General features: G+C 38.5%; 1 protein-coding gene across 1 annotated transcript in view; it reads right to left on the reverse strand.

The window, feature by feature from the left end:
• The window catches only part of kcnn4 (potassium intermediate/small conductance calcium-activated channel, subfamily N, member 4), a 29,978-nt gene extending 20,379 nt beyond the window's left edge, over positions 1–9,599 (reverse strand). The window contains exons 1-2 of the mRNA XM_079836665.1: positions 9,055–9,599; positions 5,409–5,504 (exon numbers count right to left, since the gene is read on the reverse strand). Coding sequence (XP_079692791.1) covers positions 5,409–5,504; positions 9,055–9,339 — 381 coding nt within the window. The 5' untranslated portion in view covers positions 9,340–9,599. The remainder of the gene's footprint in view (positions 1–5,408; positions 5,505–9,054) is intronic.
• Between the last annotated feature and the right edge of the window lie 6,312 nt (positions 9,600–15,911).

Genomic DNA, 15,911 nt, shown 5'->3' on the forward strand with positions numbered 1-15,911 from the left:
GTGTCAGAAGTGCTCACTTTTCTACAAGAGCTACTGGATGCGGGTCGTTCCTACTCCACGTTCAAAGTTTATGTGGTTGCCATAGCAGCGTACCACACTCAAGTGAATGGACTGTCATTGGGGAAGAACGATCTTATCATGCGCTTCCTCAAAGGGGCTAGAAGGCTTCACCCACCTCGCCCCCCTTCAGTCCCTATATGGGACCTGTCCACGGTCCTGGATGCTATGAAAGGCTCAACATTCAAGCCTCTGCATTCGGTGAGCTTAAAGCTCCTATCACTCAAGACCGCTTTTCTGCTAGCAATCGCATCAGTTAAGCAAGTGGGTGATCTGCACACGCCCTCAGTGAGCGCCTCTTGTCTGGAATTTGGGCCAAACGACTCTAAAGTTGTCCTCAAACCAAGACATGGATATGTACCTAAGGTGCTTTCAACTCCGTTCAGAGCACAGGTCATTTCACTTTCAGCACTCTCATCATCGTTAGATGAGGAAGATGCTAATTTGCTCTGTCCTGTCAGAGCGCTGAGAATATACATAGAGCGTTCCGCTGCTTTCAGGCAAACTAAACAGCTCTTTGTGTGCTTTGGGGGCCGCACCCGCGGGTGTGCGGTTACAAAGCAGACCTTGTTGCGATGGATAGTGGATGCAATCTCGCTGGCTTATGAGTCCAAAGATCTCAGCTGCCCTATAGGCATCAAAGCCCATTCTACTAGAGGCATGGCCTCGTCATGGGCTTGGTCTACTGGCATTTTACTGGATGATATCCGTGCGGTGGCAGGCTGGGCCTCCACGTCCACTTTTATCAGGTTTTATAATTTGAATGTCCCTGCCTTACAGGCTGGGCTTCTTGCTGTGTAATACATATTAACCCCTTATAGCCCGACAGTCCGGTCTGGGTTAAGTATAAGCCTCCGGATGGAGCTGAAGTACGGTTATGGTAATGGACATTTAGCTTCAAATACGTTACTTTAATGAAAAATTTTGAATAGTAAAACTCACAGAAACTCACTGATTCTATTTTCAAGAAGGGCATTTGATACAGTTTAGAAGGTGAAGTGAGGAGTTTGATCAAAGAAATTAAGTTTGAATAGAACAGTTTGAATAGAGAGTCGACAGTGATTACAATGAAGACAAAAGAATAATAATTAGAGCCATAACCAGCCCGAAGATGTGTGAATGTGTGCTGGGGAGATTGAAACTGAATGGGGCAGTTTGCACCACTAAACAATAGAGACAATACACTGAATTTAAGCTTAGAAGATACACATCAGTTAACATTTTAGAGTCTTGTCAAAATAAAATCACATGACATGATCTTGAAAAACATTTAATAAAATTCAGAGTTTTAGACTTATCATCTTCAGATTTGAAATATAACATGGTCAGACTTGTGGCTTTAGATGTAGGCCAACTTCAATTTTATTTTCAAAAAGATGTCATCATAAAAATACATTTCTAATAACTTTACAAACCTTTGAAGCTTATTATAGCTATTTTTTCATTATAAAAATAATTAACTTTGACTTAACAATAAACTGCCAAGTGTCTGCTTTCAAATGAGACCATACTTATGCTTTTAGTGCAAAGGATTCATGAACTGTATATGTTTTAGTCTGGGCATGCCATTTCTTGGGATTTTTTCAAAAGATTAAATAGATCAGCCCATGAAATCCTGCATTTATTTGCCGCCATTCAGGTTAAGTAAGTCCATTAATCCTGCTGCAGACAGTAAGCGATTTCCATCCCTAAAATGAGGCCTTTACGGTGATGATGAGGGGTGCGATATGAGTCCCATGGGAACACAGTTAAGGGTTTTCCAGGCACAGGGAATAGGATGGGGGTTGGGGGGAACTGAGGGAGATGTGAGATCATGTAAAAGCAGGTTATGTCTTGGCAGTGGGCTGATGGAGATGTTGAGGTACTTAAAGGGTTAGTTCACCCAAAAATGAAAATTATGTCATTAATTACTTACCCTCATGTCGTTCGACACCCGTAAGACCTCCGTTCATCTTCGGAACACAAATGAAGATATTTTAGTTGAAATCCGATCGCTCAGAAAGGCCTCCATTTGCACAATGCAAGGTTCACTCTCAAGACCCATAAAAGGTACTAAAGACGTCGTTACAAAGTCCATCTCATTACAGTGGTTCTACAATAACTTTATAAAGTGACGAGAATAGTTTTTGTGCGCAAAAAAACCCTAAATAACGACTTATATCATGATGACCGATTTCAAAACAAGGCATCATGAAGCTTCGAAGCGTTATGAATCAGTGAGTCGATTCAGCGGTTTGAATCGCCAAAGTCACTTGATTTCAGCAGTTTGACGGTTTGACATGCGATCCGAATCATGATTCGACTCGCTGATGCATAACGCTTTGAAGCTTCATGATGCATTATTTTGAAATCGTTCATCACTATATAAGTCGTTATTTAGTTTTTTTTTGCGCACAAAAACTATTCTCGTCGCTTTATAAGTTATTGTAGAACCACTGTAGTGAGATGGACTTTGTAACGACGTCTTTAGTACCTTTTATGGGTCTTGAGAGTGTACCGTACATTGTGCCAATGGAGGCCTTTCTGAGCGATCGGATTTCAACTAAAATATCTTCCTTTGTATTCCGAAGATGAACAGAGGTCTTACGGGTGTCGAACGACATGAGGGTAAGTAATTAATGACAAAATTTTCATTTTTGGGTGAACTAACCCTTTAAAGCTGCAGTCCGTAGTTTTGCCTCTTTGTCGCCATCTCTGTTCGAAATCTACAATTGCAGTTATCCGCGGAATTATCAACTTAACGTGATTTGTGCCTCGGCATGGCACAGCGCGGAGGAATCCAATGTTTTGAGGAGAATGTGCGGCTGTCAGTCACCGCGCTGTGTGGATGCTGTCATTCAGAATCACAGGTTATACTTTTTGAAAGTATGACCAACATAATAATTTTCACCAGAAAATGTAATCTGAACAAGTAAGTAGATAACATCTACTTTTGTTCTGACCAACTAAGGGGAAAAAAGCATTGCAGTAAACCGCGATGATTAAATCTAACTATCGCTTATCATATCACATCAAACCGTGCAAATTATACTTTGTTTTCAAATTGTTAATGTTAACAACATCAGCATAGCGTAACTACATTTAATGTGTATTAGGGCTACCTGTAGTTTAGTTTCCACTTCTGTGCAGTCTAATTTCGGACTATCATATACCAACAAATTAATGTGGAGTAGAGGTGAATTGCTGCCTCTCATAGCTAGCACAAAATAATTGATATTTACCATAATGCACATAGCAAAACGAGAAAGTCACAACAAAGAAAACTCTGTAAGTGTATGAATTAAGAGAACAAGTGTGCTTCTATTACATAATTTAACCATTGAAATGTCTTGTCCAGCAGAAAAAAACGATCTCTGCGTCCGTTTTGAACCCCTTTAAAACACGGAGTTCACGCCACCTTTCAAAAGCCCTTTTTATTCTTGTTTTCGCATAGGCCCGGTTGCAGTCTCTTTTTTTCTGTAGCCACTCCGAGGGAGCGTCTCAATCAGCTCCCTAGTTCAGTAGTCAGGGCACTGATCAGGGAGTCAGCCCATTGACTTATGTCCTGAACAGTGCCCTGACTACTGAACTTAGGGAGCTGATTGAGACGAAGTCTTTTGCATTTTACAACGGGTAAATCTCCAGTTGTCACTGGTGATTGTCGTTTGAACCTTTCTGGATCCGCCATCAAATTAATACATTTAATTATATGAAGTGCTATGAGAAAAGGCTATAAATCTCCACCTCCAACATCCTCACACGCAATGTAGCCTACTAGCCGGGACACCTTCTTTATGTGTACAGATGTGACGTGATGACGCAAAGACATGCTTGAATATTCAGCGGAAATCCACCAGTACCACTGGAATTAAAAACATTATTACAAGCTTACCGTTGTAAATCGAGCTACGGTAAGCAGATAGTATTGAACACTGGCTGGTTATGTACTTGCTCAAAAATGTATTTTGGATAATTTTTAACCCAAAAAAGTTACGGACTGCAGCTTTAAGTATAGCAGGGGGCTTTTGGCCAAATTACATGCTTTTTCAAAGTACATCAGATTTCAGAAGACAGACGTTTACATGACACTTTTTGAAAACAACAAGGGAAAGGCTTTTTCTGTTCTATAATCCTTTTTTAACTTTCTCATTTCCCTTGTTTTTTCCTCTTTTTCCTTTTCTTCTTTTGCTTACAAGATCCTTTAAACAAATGGGTCACAAAAAAATCACAAAGTGAAGTGTAACTGACTTTTTTTACTTCAATGTTTTAACTTTAAAAACCCTCATATTGCTGACTCAGTGTGAGGAGTTCAGATAAGCCCCACATGCTCCTCACACTTGCCTTCTTATCTCTGTACTGCACTTGTAGATGCTATGAAACGTTTTCTGAACTTGACACTGTTCAAATTTAGTCAACTTTCTTTAACTGGCCTCAATCAATTTTCTATTTATCAATTATTCTTTCTTGCTTAACCCAATGTGACATACACCACAGTTAGGAACTGTAGTCACACTACCAAATGCGTATTTTCCAGTATAACGTTGAGATAGTAATGGTTAAGGGCAGTAGTGGTACAGGCTTATTTGGTGCCCTAGGGCGAAATAAGACTTATCCCCCCTTCACGACAGCACAGGACAAAGTTTGAGCGTGCTCACGCAACATCTGAGCGAGAGCAGAGCCATGTGACCACTTTAAATTGAAAGCGAAGGTCCAGTTTTGTGTGCTCAATGTGTTCTCGACATTTGTCAATATAACGCCATAAACTGCCTCAAATGAACTATAAATAAGAGAACAAAGTCGTGTCTAAAAGCTGTGTGAGCCAACCTTTGCCTATGCCAGGATCCACCACTGGTTAAGGGTAGGAATCTTCACATGTATTGGGTTACACTATCTAATCCTACTACTTTAACACCTCTCATAGAGACATGACATTACACATCATGAGATAAACATATCCCAACTGTGTGAAGTCTCATCTGTTTCTTATTGCTATAAGTATTATATGCCAATGTGTAATCATATGGACTCAACATAGTGACATCAAGTGGCATTTCATTCAAACAAGTTTGACACCGCAACAGAAGAAACTAGTAAAAACAGATGAAAAACACTTAAAGGATTAGTTTACCTAAAATTGAAAATTCTGACTGAAAATTCAAACTGTTTATGAGTCAGCTTTAATTTTATGGACAAAATAAGATCTTTTGTGTTCCACAGAACAAAATAAGTCACACACATTTGGAACTAGGGTGTGTAAATCTTAACAAAACTGTCATTTTTGGGTGAACTGTCCCTTTAAGAGTAATATCTTCAGACATTCAGAGATTAAGAAGAGGCAATTCAACGGATACAGATTGGACAAAAACACTCACTCTGATGTCTTTATAATGGAAGGCGATGATGAGAATGAGCAGACACCCAGTGGAGAAACTGATGAGACCGTTTATGGAGAGGGCATATATGGATCCCTAGAGAGAACAGACAAAACACAGAGAACAGTGAATTATGCTATTTTTCAATGTAAGAACTGAAAAAAATTACTTAAATACGACGGATAAACATTTAATAACTCTACTAGTCTAAAGTTGCAGTATTTCACTGTAATTTTTGCTGTTTTATTATTACATGTGAACACAATGAGCAATTTAACATTCTATTTAACAAATCTTTTATTTAAAAATGTAAGATTAGATGTTTTTTTGATGGCAAAAGGAAGTTTGTTTTGCTTACTCCAACTACCATGTTATGTAGGAAGGATAAGACATGAAAATCAGCATCAAGCTTATATGCCATTAGAGGTCAAAAATCAAATCCATTATGCAAACAGGCGCTAATTATGCACTAAATGATGTGGAAAGATGCAATATGACCTCAGGCAGTGTGAGCAACACAAAGGGGAGGGAGACAAAATGTGGAAAAACTTGCATAAATAGCCAAATTTCCTGCATAACCTGTTTTCCAAGAGAATGGTGGGCTTAAATAAATGATCGTGCCTGGAAGATCGTTCTGTTAGCATGTGGTCCTTCTCCACACCAATTCCACTAAAATAACATAAAACAAATATATGCATTGCTATGCAAATTCAAGAACAAATCCAGAAGAATCATTATACCTATTCTGAAAAAAATGATAGTATTATAGTTCCATCAGGTTTCTTGTCAATTTTTGAGCAGATTTCATCAAAACATACTGCAATGACAAACATATCATTGAAGAACTGAATAACACTGAATAAACTTAAATATGTTACATTAACAAATCTAAATTTAAGAGATTGACCAGGTAGAAGAAGCTCCTTAAGGTAAGCACCCTCTTTTTTTACAGTGTAAATACTAAAGAGATCTTTAAATCTCAGATGGGGGTGAGATAAAAACCAGAAAGAATGCCACAACTTTTGTGAGCAAGGAAGCTGAGGAGCCATATTGTACACTTCAGGTTTCTTTGGAAGAAAAGCATCTGCTAAATGACCAAAAGGGCTTCTGTGAAATTCTGTGAATCATCTCTGTGGCCAACAGACCATGTTATGCACTAAAGTTGGAGAGGGTCTGACTGTTTTACTGTGTATTTTGAAAATGTTATTAACGCTGAATTTAACAAAATGAGAGAACATTTCATAGAGAAAAATCAGTCACACTTTAGTTTAGGGTCCAATTCTCACTATTAACTACCTATTAACTATGACTTTTGCCTCAATAAACTCCTAATTACTGCTTATTAGTTAGTGAGGTAGTTGTTAAGTTAAGGTATTGATTAAGGGATGTAGCATAAGGTCATGCAGAATAAGGCATTAAAAGTACTAATAAATAGCCAATACCCTAGTAATATGCATGCTAATAAGCAACTTGGACCCTAAACTAAAATGTTACCTAAAATCTATAGCATAACCAGACAAGACCAGGTAAAAATGGAAACTTCCATTGTACAGCTTATATAACCAATCATTTAATGCTTTTGGTTGTATAAAGACTTGGCAACTTCTTGTACACAGTTCTGCTCAAATTCTGCCCAAAACTACATAACTGTGATAAGCATCAATTTATAGTGATATTGAATATACATTATAAAGTTGCTTTGTTGGTATTGATTACACATATAGTTTTTCTCACAAATATTGTTTTTAAGAAAGAAAATAATGATTTCTTTGTGCAGTGTTCATGTTAATGTGTACACATACAATACGCCAACATTAAGGAAACAGTAGGTAAAGCTTATGGGGGGTAAAGTTGAAGTCTGTTTTGACCGCTCCAATCACCACGGTATGTGGACGGGATAACGCGTGAAAATCAGCATAGTGCTTATGTCCCGTTTGAGGTCAACACTTAAATCCATTATTCAAACAGGCGCTAATTATGCACTAAATGGTGTGGAAAGATGCAATAGGCAGTCTGAGCAGCACAAAGGGAGGGGGGACAAAATGTGGAAAAACTTGCATAAATAGCTGCTTTTTCTGTATAATTTGGTTTCCATGAGTATGGTAAGCAGTCACGGTTGCAAAAGTAGGCTATGCTTTGGAGGTGCAAATTAATTCTTTCTCTAAATTGTCTAAAAAAACAAAAATAACTTTGAAGCAGTGTGACCAGAAATAATTGTAGGAAACTTGCTAGAACAAATCAAGAAAACACTGATTAGTTGTCAGTCAGGGCATTAAAACTCTTCAGTCACACCTATTTCAGGGTGAGACTGCAAAAAAATAGATTATTATCAAGATTTTGTGTTATGTAATCAACATTAAAACATCAATGTTTTATAAACATTTTATAAAACATTAATACTTGGTTTAAAGGTTTTGTAAACTTTATGATGTTATAATGTTAAAGAAATAATTACTATTTTCGGACACATGTAACAATACAGTTAATATATCTGAAGAGTTGTTTGAAAATCAGGTGATGTTTTCAGATGAGGTTTTTTCACAATAATATAAAAAGTACTTTTAATGAATTCTTCAAATCAGTGTTTTCATATGTTTATCAAAAATAAATCCAGGCAAGATTTATTAACACATTTTTTTTATGCATTTAAAAAAAAAAATCCAAAATGTCTAAAAACATAATAATCATGCATTTCTGTAGCTCAGACAGTAGTAAAGCATGGTGCTAGCAACGCCAAGGTCATAGGTTCAAATCTCAAGGAATGCGTGAACGGATACAATGCAAACCTTGACTGTCATTCGCTTTGGCTAAAAGTGCCTGCTAAATGCAAACATGTAAACAGTCAGACAATATAGTAACTACTTTGGGACACATAACAGGTAATAAATGAATGCAGTGCAGATATCGGATTCCCTGCGTTATTTGGACCTCACTGACCAACAGGTCTTTTTATGTGCTAAAGTTGAGATGGACTATTTGGGGATGCGTTTTGATAAAGACATCAGCTCTGAATTTAACAGGGGTGGTTTTACATGCCAACTCTTGTTGCGTTGGGCTTCATTTGTATGCTCTGTTTTCACCTTAACATTATTTGACCAAACAGACCAGCTATATAGAGTTATGATTATCATTGAGATATGTTTTCTCTTTTGTTTAACCTGCTACCCTGGGAATAAGATTTGTCAAGTGTCTGATATATGTCTGTCATGTGTTAACATTTCAATTAACTGGATTTATCCAAGCCAAACCCAGATTTAATAGGCATATCAATAAATCAACCTTAGGTAGGAAAAGTTAATTAAGCTTACTATATTTATTCACTTTTTACAGTGTAAGACATGCAAATATTTATCTTTAAGATATTACTTGAGCAAAGACATGTTAGTAAACTAAATTAGAATATTCCACCCGTGCGTAATTTTGGCACTTTTTAGATGTGTTTTTTTTTAAATTAGTGTAAATAAAGTACTGTAAATAATTAAGTAAATAGCTTTTCTTTTAAATCTGGGTGATATTTCCTATTATTAAATATAATTTCACCCTTTAAAGCCCAGAGCTGATGCTCCATCCATACATTTCACCACTTGTCTCACGCCACGCCACGCGCGCTACCGTTACCTGTATTTCGTTATAGCTGTATACTTACTGGTCGATACACTAATGGGCACAGCTCAGCATGCAACACCATCAGCAGGATGCCTAACAACGCGGTTCCCAGTGCCCACGCGCAGAGGCGCTTCTTGTCCTCCAAGAGGAACTTTCTGTCCCGCAGTCTGTAAAGATTTCCCCCCTCGATCGGACTGAGTCTTTTTCCCGTGTGAGAAAGCGGCACTCTTATCTCCGTTGTTTCTCCGTTATGGTTGACAACCCCATCACAGTTTCTGCCATCCACCTTGGTGTCCAAGTGCGCGAGGCGAGCGGTCATCTCCATAGCACGCTCTTGTCTTCAGTCCACACAGACCTCAGTCGCCTTGTTCTCCATCCTATCCTATCCTTCCCCTTCTCCAACCAAAACCTCGGAAGGCATAGCACGTTGGATTCGAGCAGTATAACGAAGCACAAAGGGAAGTGTGCGCTCCTACCTGCGATCTTTCACTCACACTGTACGCGCCTCAACATTTGACTGCAGCCACACGGGTCTGTGGGTAGGCGCTCTGAAACTTATCACCATGAAGTAGCGCTCTTACGTATGCTGTGGATGGACTATAGCAACTTCATCTTGAAGTAGTGTTGCCTCATATTATGATGAATGTGCACATACATTTATTCTTTGTCTGTTGCAAGTGTAATTTTTTCTCTCGAGAAAACTATTGTTCACACTTTGACAAAGTTTTCTAAAAGAGTTACAATTCAAGATAAGTGGAAACGCGCGACTTAAGGAAGGAAGTTAAATGGCAGAGTGAAGCTCCGAACAAATCCTCATACACTGTCAAGTGTTAGAATTCAGTTTTTAATATCTCATATTTGCTCTCATAGCAAAGCTATACTAAATACAGTCAATATAGCCACTGGGTACCTCTAGTGGGAGAGTCGTTTAGTGCAAGACTAAAGGTTTAGTTAACTGTATAGGTCCAGTGCTCCAATTACACCATGGTAGACTTATATAGTAGATATATATAGTTTGTTTAATGTTTACATAATATGTGTGTGTATAATTACTATGTATATTTGAATACATACACATTATTTATTTTCATTAAAAAAAATTATAAATATATTTAAATCTTTTATATTATATATAAATATATTATAAATAAATATGACACTTTTTCTTAAATATATATAAAATAAAATATAAATAATATAAATAAATACAATATAAAGTGTTTCTTAACTATATGCATGCATGTGTGTGTATTTACCGTATATATACATAATAATTATACACAGTACACACACATATATTAAAGGTAGGGTAGGTAGGATTTGGTTAAAAAACTTTTTTTCCAAATTTGTTTAAACTTTCTTTATATATCAATACATAATTAAAATGTAAGTACTCTGAAAAAGAAAGTATAAAAATTGAGTGTCTGTAGACCTCTCACGACTGTTTTAAAGACAGCTCATTATTTCCGTTCACTCCACCTTCTCCCTTCTGGGCTCTTTCCAAAGCCACGCCCCCAAAACACATGTACGCGCTACGCCGACCGTTATCAGCTCAGCTGAAAGACGCATTATTTACCTGAGATGAGCGGAGAAGAAGTGCATGTAGGGACATCATGTCAGAATCACATGTAATACAAAATCTAACTTTATCATTATGAATATAAACAAATAAGATGTCTCTTAGTACTCACTATCAAGCTAGAATAACGATACGGTAAAGTTTAAAATACACACACAACACAGTGTCTACGACACACAAATACAAGATAAAAACATTGGTAGAGTATATAAAAACAAACCAAGGGCCGAAATAAACGCGCAGGTAAAGTTCCCGGTGAACATGGTAAAAGAGTTTAGACAGAGGGTAGTAGCTAGCTAACTTAGTTCTAAAAAAAGTTCCTGGATGCGGTGTACTAGCTTTTACACATGCATTTTGTTATCTAAAGTTACATTTTGCGAAATTCAACACGACAGCGATCAACTTGAGCTAAGCATAGGCTATTGAGTAGGCCTATTTATCATCTCTACTAATGGCTCGCTATATGTATAACATTGTAACTTTATGCTAAGTAATGTTATGTTAGCTATATTAGGCAGCTACGTGTGCTAGTGAGACATGCTTCATGAAAACATAAACCAAAAAAATTTATAATCAAAATGAAAGATTACCTGTCCAGCAGAAATACAGCCTCTTGAACTCAAATCAAACGGGTGCGCCAGGGTTGCCAGGTTTTCACAACAAAATCCGCCCAATTGCTACTCAAAACTAGCCCAAAACAAGCCCAATCGTGTTTCTCCGGTAAAAATCACGTTTAGGGGGTAAAATATGTGTCTTTTTGGTAGGGCTGCCTGCTAAAATTCGCAAATCCCGGGGCAAAATATCACATAATTGGGGTCGCTTCAACCCGTGGACATGAAAAATGCGGCAACAGTGTTGAAGTAGCCCGACTTGGCAACACTGGGGTGCGCGCATGTGGGCAGATCCTGGAGCAAAAGCGGTGGTAGCCATGGTAGCGAGAGAGAGTGACAGTCGCCCAAGCCAATCACTTGTTTCGGCCCGAACGAAAATAATGAGCGGTGTTTATTGCAGATTAAAAAGTCTAGAGTCACTCGATTTTTATACTCTCTTTTTCAGAGTACTTAAATTTTAATTATGTATTGACATATAAAGAAAGTTTAAACTAATTTGGACAAAAGTGTTTTAGATCATTCTTACCTACCCCACCTTTAAGTAAACAAACTTTTATTTTGGATGCGATAAATCGTGATTAATCGATTTGATAGCCCTATATATATACATATATATATATATATATATATATATATAACATTATGACAGGTGAAGTGAATAACTGATTATCTCTTCATCACTGTACCTGTTAGTGGGTGGGATTTATTAGGCAGCAAGTGAACATTTTGTCCTCAAAGTTGATGTGTTAGAAGAAGGAAAAATGGGCAAGCGTAAGGATTTGAGCGAGTTTGACAAGGGCCAAATTGTGATAGCTAGACGACTGGGTCAGAGGCAGAGCATCTCCAAAACTCCAGCTCTTGTGAGGTCTGCAGTGGTCAGTATCTATCCAAAGTGGTCCATGGAAGGAACAGTGGTGAACCAGCAACAGGGTCATGGGCGGCCAAAACTCATTGATGCACATGTGGAGCGAAGGCTGGCCCGTGTGGTCCGATCAAACAGACGAGCTACTGTAGCTCAAATTGCTCAAGAAGTTAATGCTGGTTCTGATGGAAAGGTGTCAGAATACACAAATAATCGCAGTTTGTTGCGTATGGGGCTGCATAGCTGCAGACCAGTCAGGGTGCCCATGCTGACCCCTGTCCATCGCCGAAAGCACCAAACATGTGAGCATCAGAACTGGACCATGGAGCAATGGAAGAAGGTGGCCTGGTCTGACGAATCACGTTTTCTTTTACATCACATGGATGGCCGAGTGTGTGTGCGTCGCTTACCTGGGGAACACATGGCATCAGGTTGCACTATGGGAAGAAGGCAAGCCGGCGGAGGCTGTGTGATGCTTTGAGCAATGTTCTGCTGGGAAACCTTGGGTCCTGCAATCCATGTGGATGTTACTTTGACACGTCCCGCCTACCTAAGCATTGTTGCAGACCATGTACACCCTTTCATGGAAATGGTATTCCCTGGTGGCTGTGGCCTCTTTCAGCAGGATAATGCGCCCTGCCACAAAGCAAAAATGGTTCAGGAATGGTTTGAGGAGCACAACAACGAGTTTGAGGTGTTGACTTGACCTCCGAATTCCCCAGATCTCAATTCAATTGAGCATCTGTGGGATGTGCTGAACAAACAAGTCCGATCCATGGAGGCCCCACCTCACAACTTACAGGACTTAAAGGATCTGCTGCTAACATCTTGGTTCCAGATACCACAGAACACCTTCAGGGGTCTAGTGGAGTCCATGCCTTGACGGGTCAGGGCTGTTTTGGTGGCAAAAGGGGGACCAGCACGATATTATCATAATGTTTAAATTAACATTATTAGGTCATAATGTTATGCCTGATCTGTGTATATTTATTTATTTATTTATTTATTTTAGTGGTGCAACCTTTTCCCACATGACTCAAATTGTCATTTTGGCACTGCTAGACTTTTTATTTTTTTACACAAAATATATTTTTTGCTAGGTAAGTTTGTAACGAAGTGATACTGACAGCTTTTGTCATGTTTGTTCATGTACAGTCCAATAGTGACGGAAAGTTTGAAAGTAGCATAAAACTATGGTTACCATGTTGCTATTTTTGTGGTTGAAACATTTGGCGTAAATTATGTACTTGAGACTCTGAGCCTTTGTTTAGAGTTCCTGTTGGGGGACAAGCCTCAAAATTGGGGTCAGACCCCCGTAATTTGCTTGCAGGGAGACCTTAACTAACTACTGCCCACAACAGTTGCTGTTCCATGGTAAGCATGAGATAAACAGGTAACATTTTTAAAGACTGACAGCTGATTTAAAGCATTTGATAATGAAATTCCCTTGTCCTCAGTTGAGCATATAGACCATTTGAAAGATTAAATATTAAACTGCCACTTAATCATGAACTCAGGAGGGACTGGAATTCAGAAACTAGACAATCATGGCCACACATTTTGTTGCTCTCTCCTCTTCGTTTACACTCCAGCTCCTTCAAATTCAATGAACTGAAGCAGATTCTATTTCTATGCTGAAATCCTTGCCTGTCTTCCTCTAGGAATGACGTAATGACCTTGGGCCATGTGACGCACTCACCCCATGTGGATCCTTCCGCCAGGGCATCCTGTAGCACAGAACATACAACAACCATCCCAATAAATGTTTAGTCCAACTCACTCTAGAAGCGCATGAACTCATGAAGAGCAACACATTTCTAGAAAGTTTTCACCATAAATTTGGTCTGCTTTCAGAGGTCAGAGGGTCTTAAGAGATGTTTCAGAGATCCAACCTAGACTTCACAGTAGACTTACTTAAAGGGCTCATTTAAACAAAATTATATTGTTGTCTGAGGTCAACCTATGACATTTGCGTGGTTTTTACATTCAAAAACATCATAATGAATAAGTAATAGGCTATTTTCTACCCTGGTTTTGAGGCTCTCTCAAAGAACGCTCAGATTTTATGGGCGTGCCGCACTGAAGACTTTGGTAGTAAACGCCCACGGCTAGGATTGGAGCTCATTAAGATTTGCATATTTAATGAGCTTCGGCTCCCCTGCCAGCACATGTGGGAATTGTTTTGAAAGCATGTGGGGAAAATGCCTTTAATCAAACAAACACAATGATTTATCTCTCATTATACACCCGCGATCGATTGGAATGTTATTTTTTATTACTTGGCCCGCACGCCCGGTGAATATTACTGTGAACCGTACACACGCGCCCTTCAAATATCAAGTCAAGAGAGTGAACGCACATCAAGAAAGGAATGTTATTTCACTATTTAAGATAGTCCGTCGGCAGGCCAGGCTTACGTTTTGTAGCCCGTCTGAAAAACACATAGCCCTGGGACGTTGTGCTTTGCGAGCCCTGGACATGGCCCATGTCCGAGTTTGATCCCGAATCGCAATGAACCAACAACACCACAAATAAAGGATTATCCAGCCTTATCCAGTAATAATGCAATACTATCACATATAAAACCTTTTTTACTCACATTAGTGTGTTGCTTCTTTCATTCATGTAATCTCATCCTACCTGCAAATCAGGTCTCATTTACAAATGAATCTGAAGGAACAGACGCGCAATGTCTTCCCCACGTGAGCTGGATATTCATTAAAAATAAAGTTCATCCATGCATTCATAATATTGGAATCCGAATGAAGCTTATGTGGTATGTTGGCTGCTTAGAAATTCAATGCGGTTTAGCTCTATGTAGGCCTGTGCCATGTCAGTGGCACGAGTCGGTGGGCGGGGCTACAGAATCAGGTGTTGTACTTTTTCTGTTGAGGGGGTGTTTCACTACATTCTGACGTCATTGCCTGGCACATTCTGAGATCGAGCGTTTGTTGGGCCTGGGGTCCTTTCTTCGTACCTCGCTTAATACATCTGAGATGATTTGACAGATCCCATATCTTTTAATCGTGATAACTGAACTCTGGCTAATTTGGTTCTTCAAACTAATTTGCATATTGGATTAAAATACTGTGCGTTCGTGTGTTCCCAGAAGAGGGCAGATGTATCGATACTCAAAACTATGATCAGCAATGCAGCGACAGCAACGTAATGACATCTTAGAATTAAAAACGCCACCTGGCAAATAATAATTTAAAAAAAACATAAAAAAAACTATGAATTTCCAGACCTTTATAAGGAAACAGCTAAATGACCAAACCAACATAAAAGTTATAATGGATAAATTAAATGTGCACTGTTATTTTTTCAACAATCAAATCCATCTAACTGAGTTAGCGAGGTACGAAGAACGGATCCCTGGTGTCAATAAAAGCTTTTCTTTGACTAACAAGGTAGTTTTCAGCTCTGAAACTTACAGGATATTCTTACATTAACATTACCTTTTATATATCAAAAGCTCAAGGAAAAGTTGATTTCTCATTTCATGACCCCTTAAATATTCAAAAATTGTACTGATTTGACTGCACTGACACTATTGGATGAGAACCAAAACAAACTGAACGATGACTGTTTTCTGCAGAACTGCATTATAGATGAAATGGACTATATATGATTGATGATCTTTAAAAAGGAACTGAATCAACACTGAACTGACTTCAGCTGAAAAATGACACTATTTTCCTTTGGATCATTTTCCTGTTATTACTGTAAAGCTACTTTAAAATAATCTGTGATCTATAACGAGATATATAAATACAGGTGACTTGACATCAATGATGAAGACTATAAAGCGCAGAATTCAAGAATCAAATAAACCAATAAAAATT

Source organism: Gobio gobio (genome assembly GCF_949357685.1).
Source record: "Gobio gobio genome assembly, chromosome: 15".
NCBI lineage: Eukaryota > Metazoa > Chordata > Actinopteri > Cypriniformes > Gobionidae > Gobio > Gobio gobio.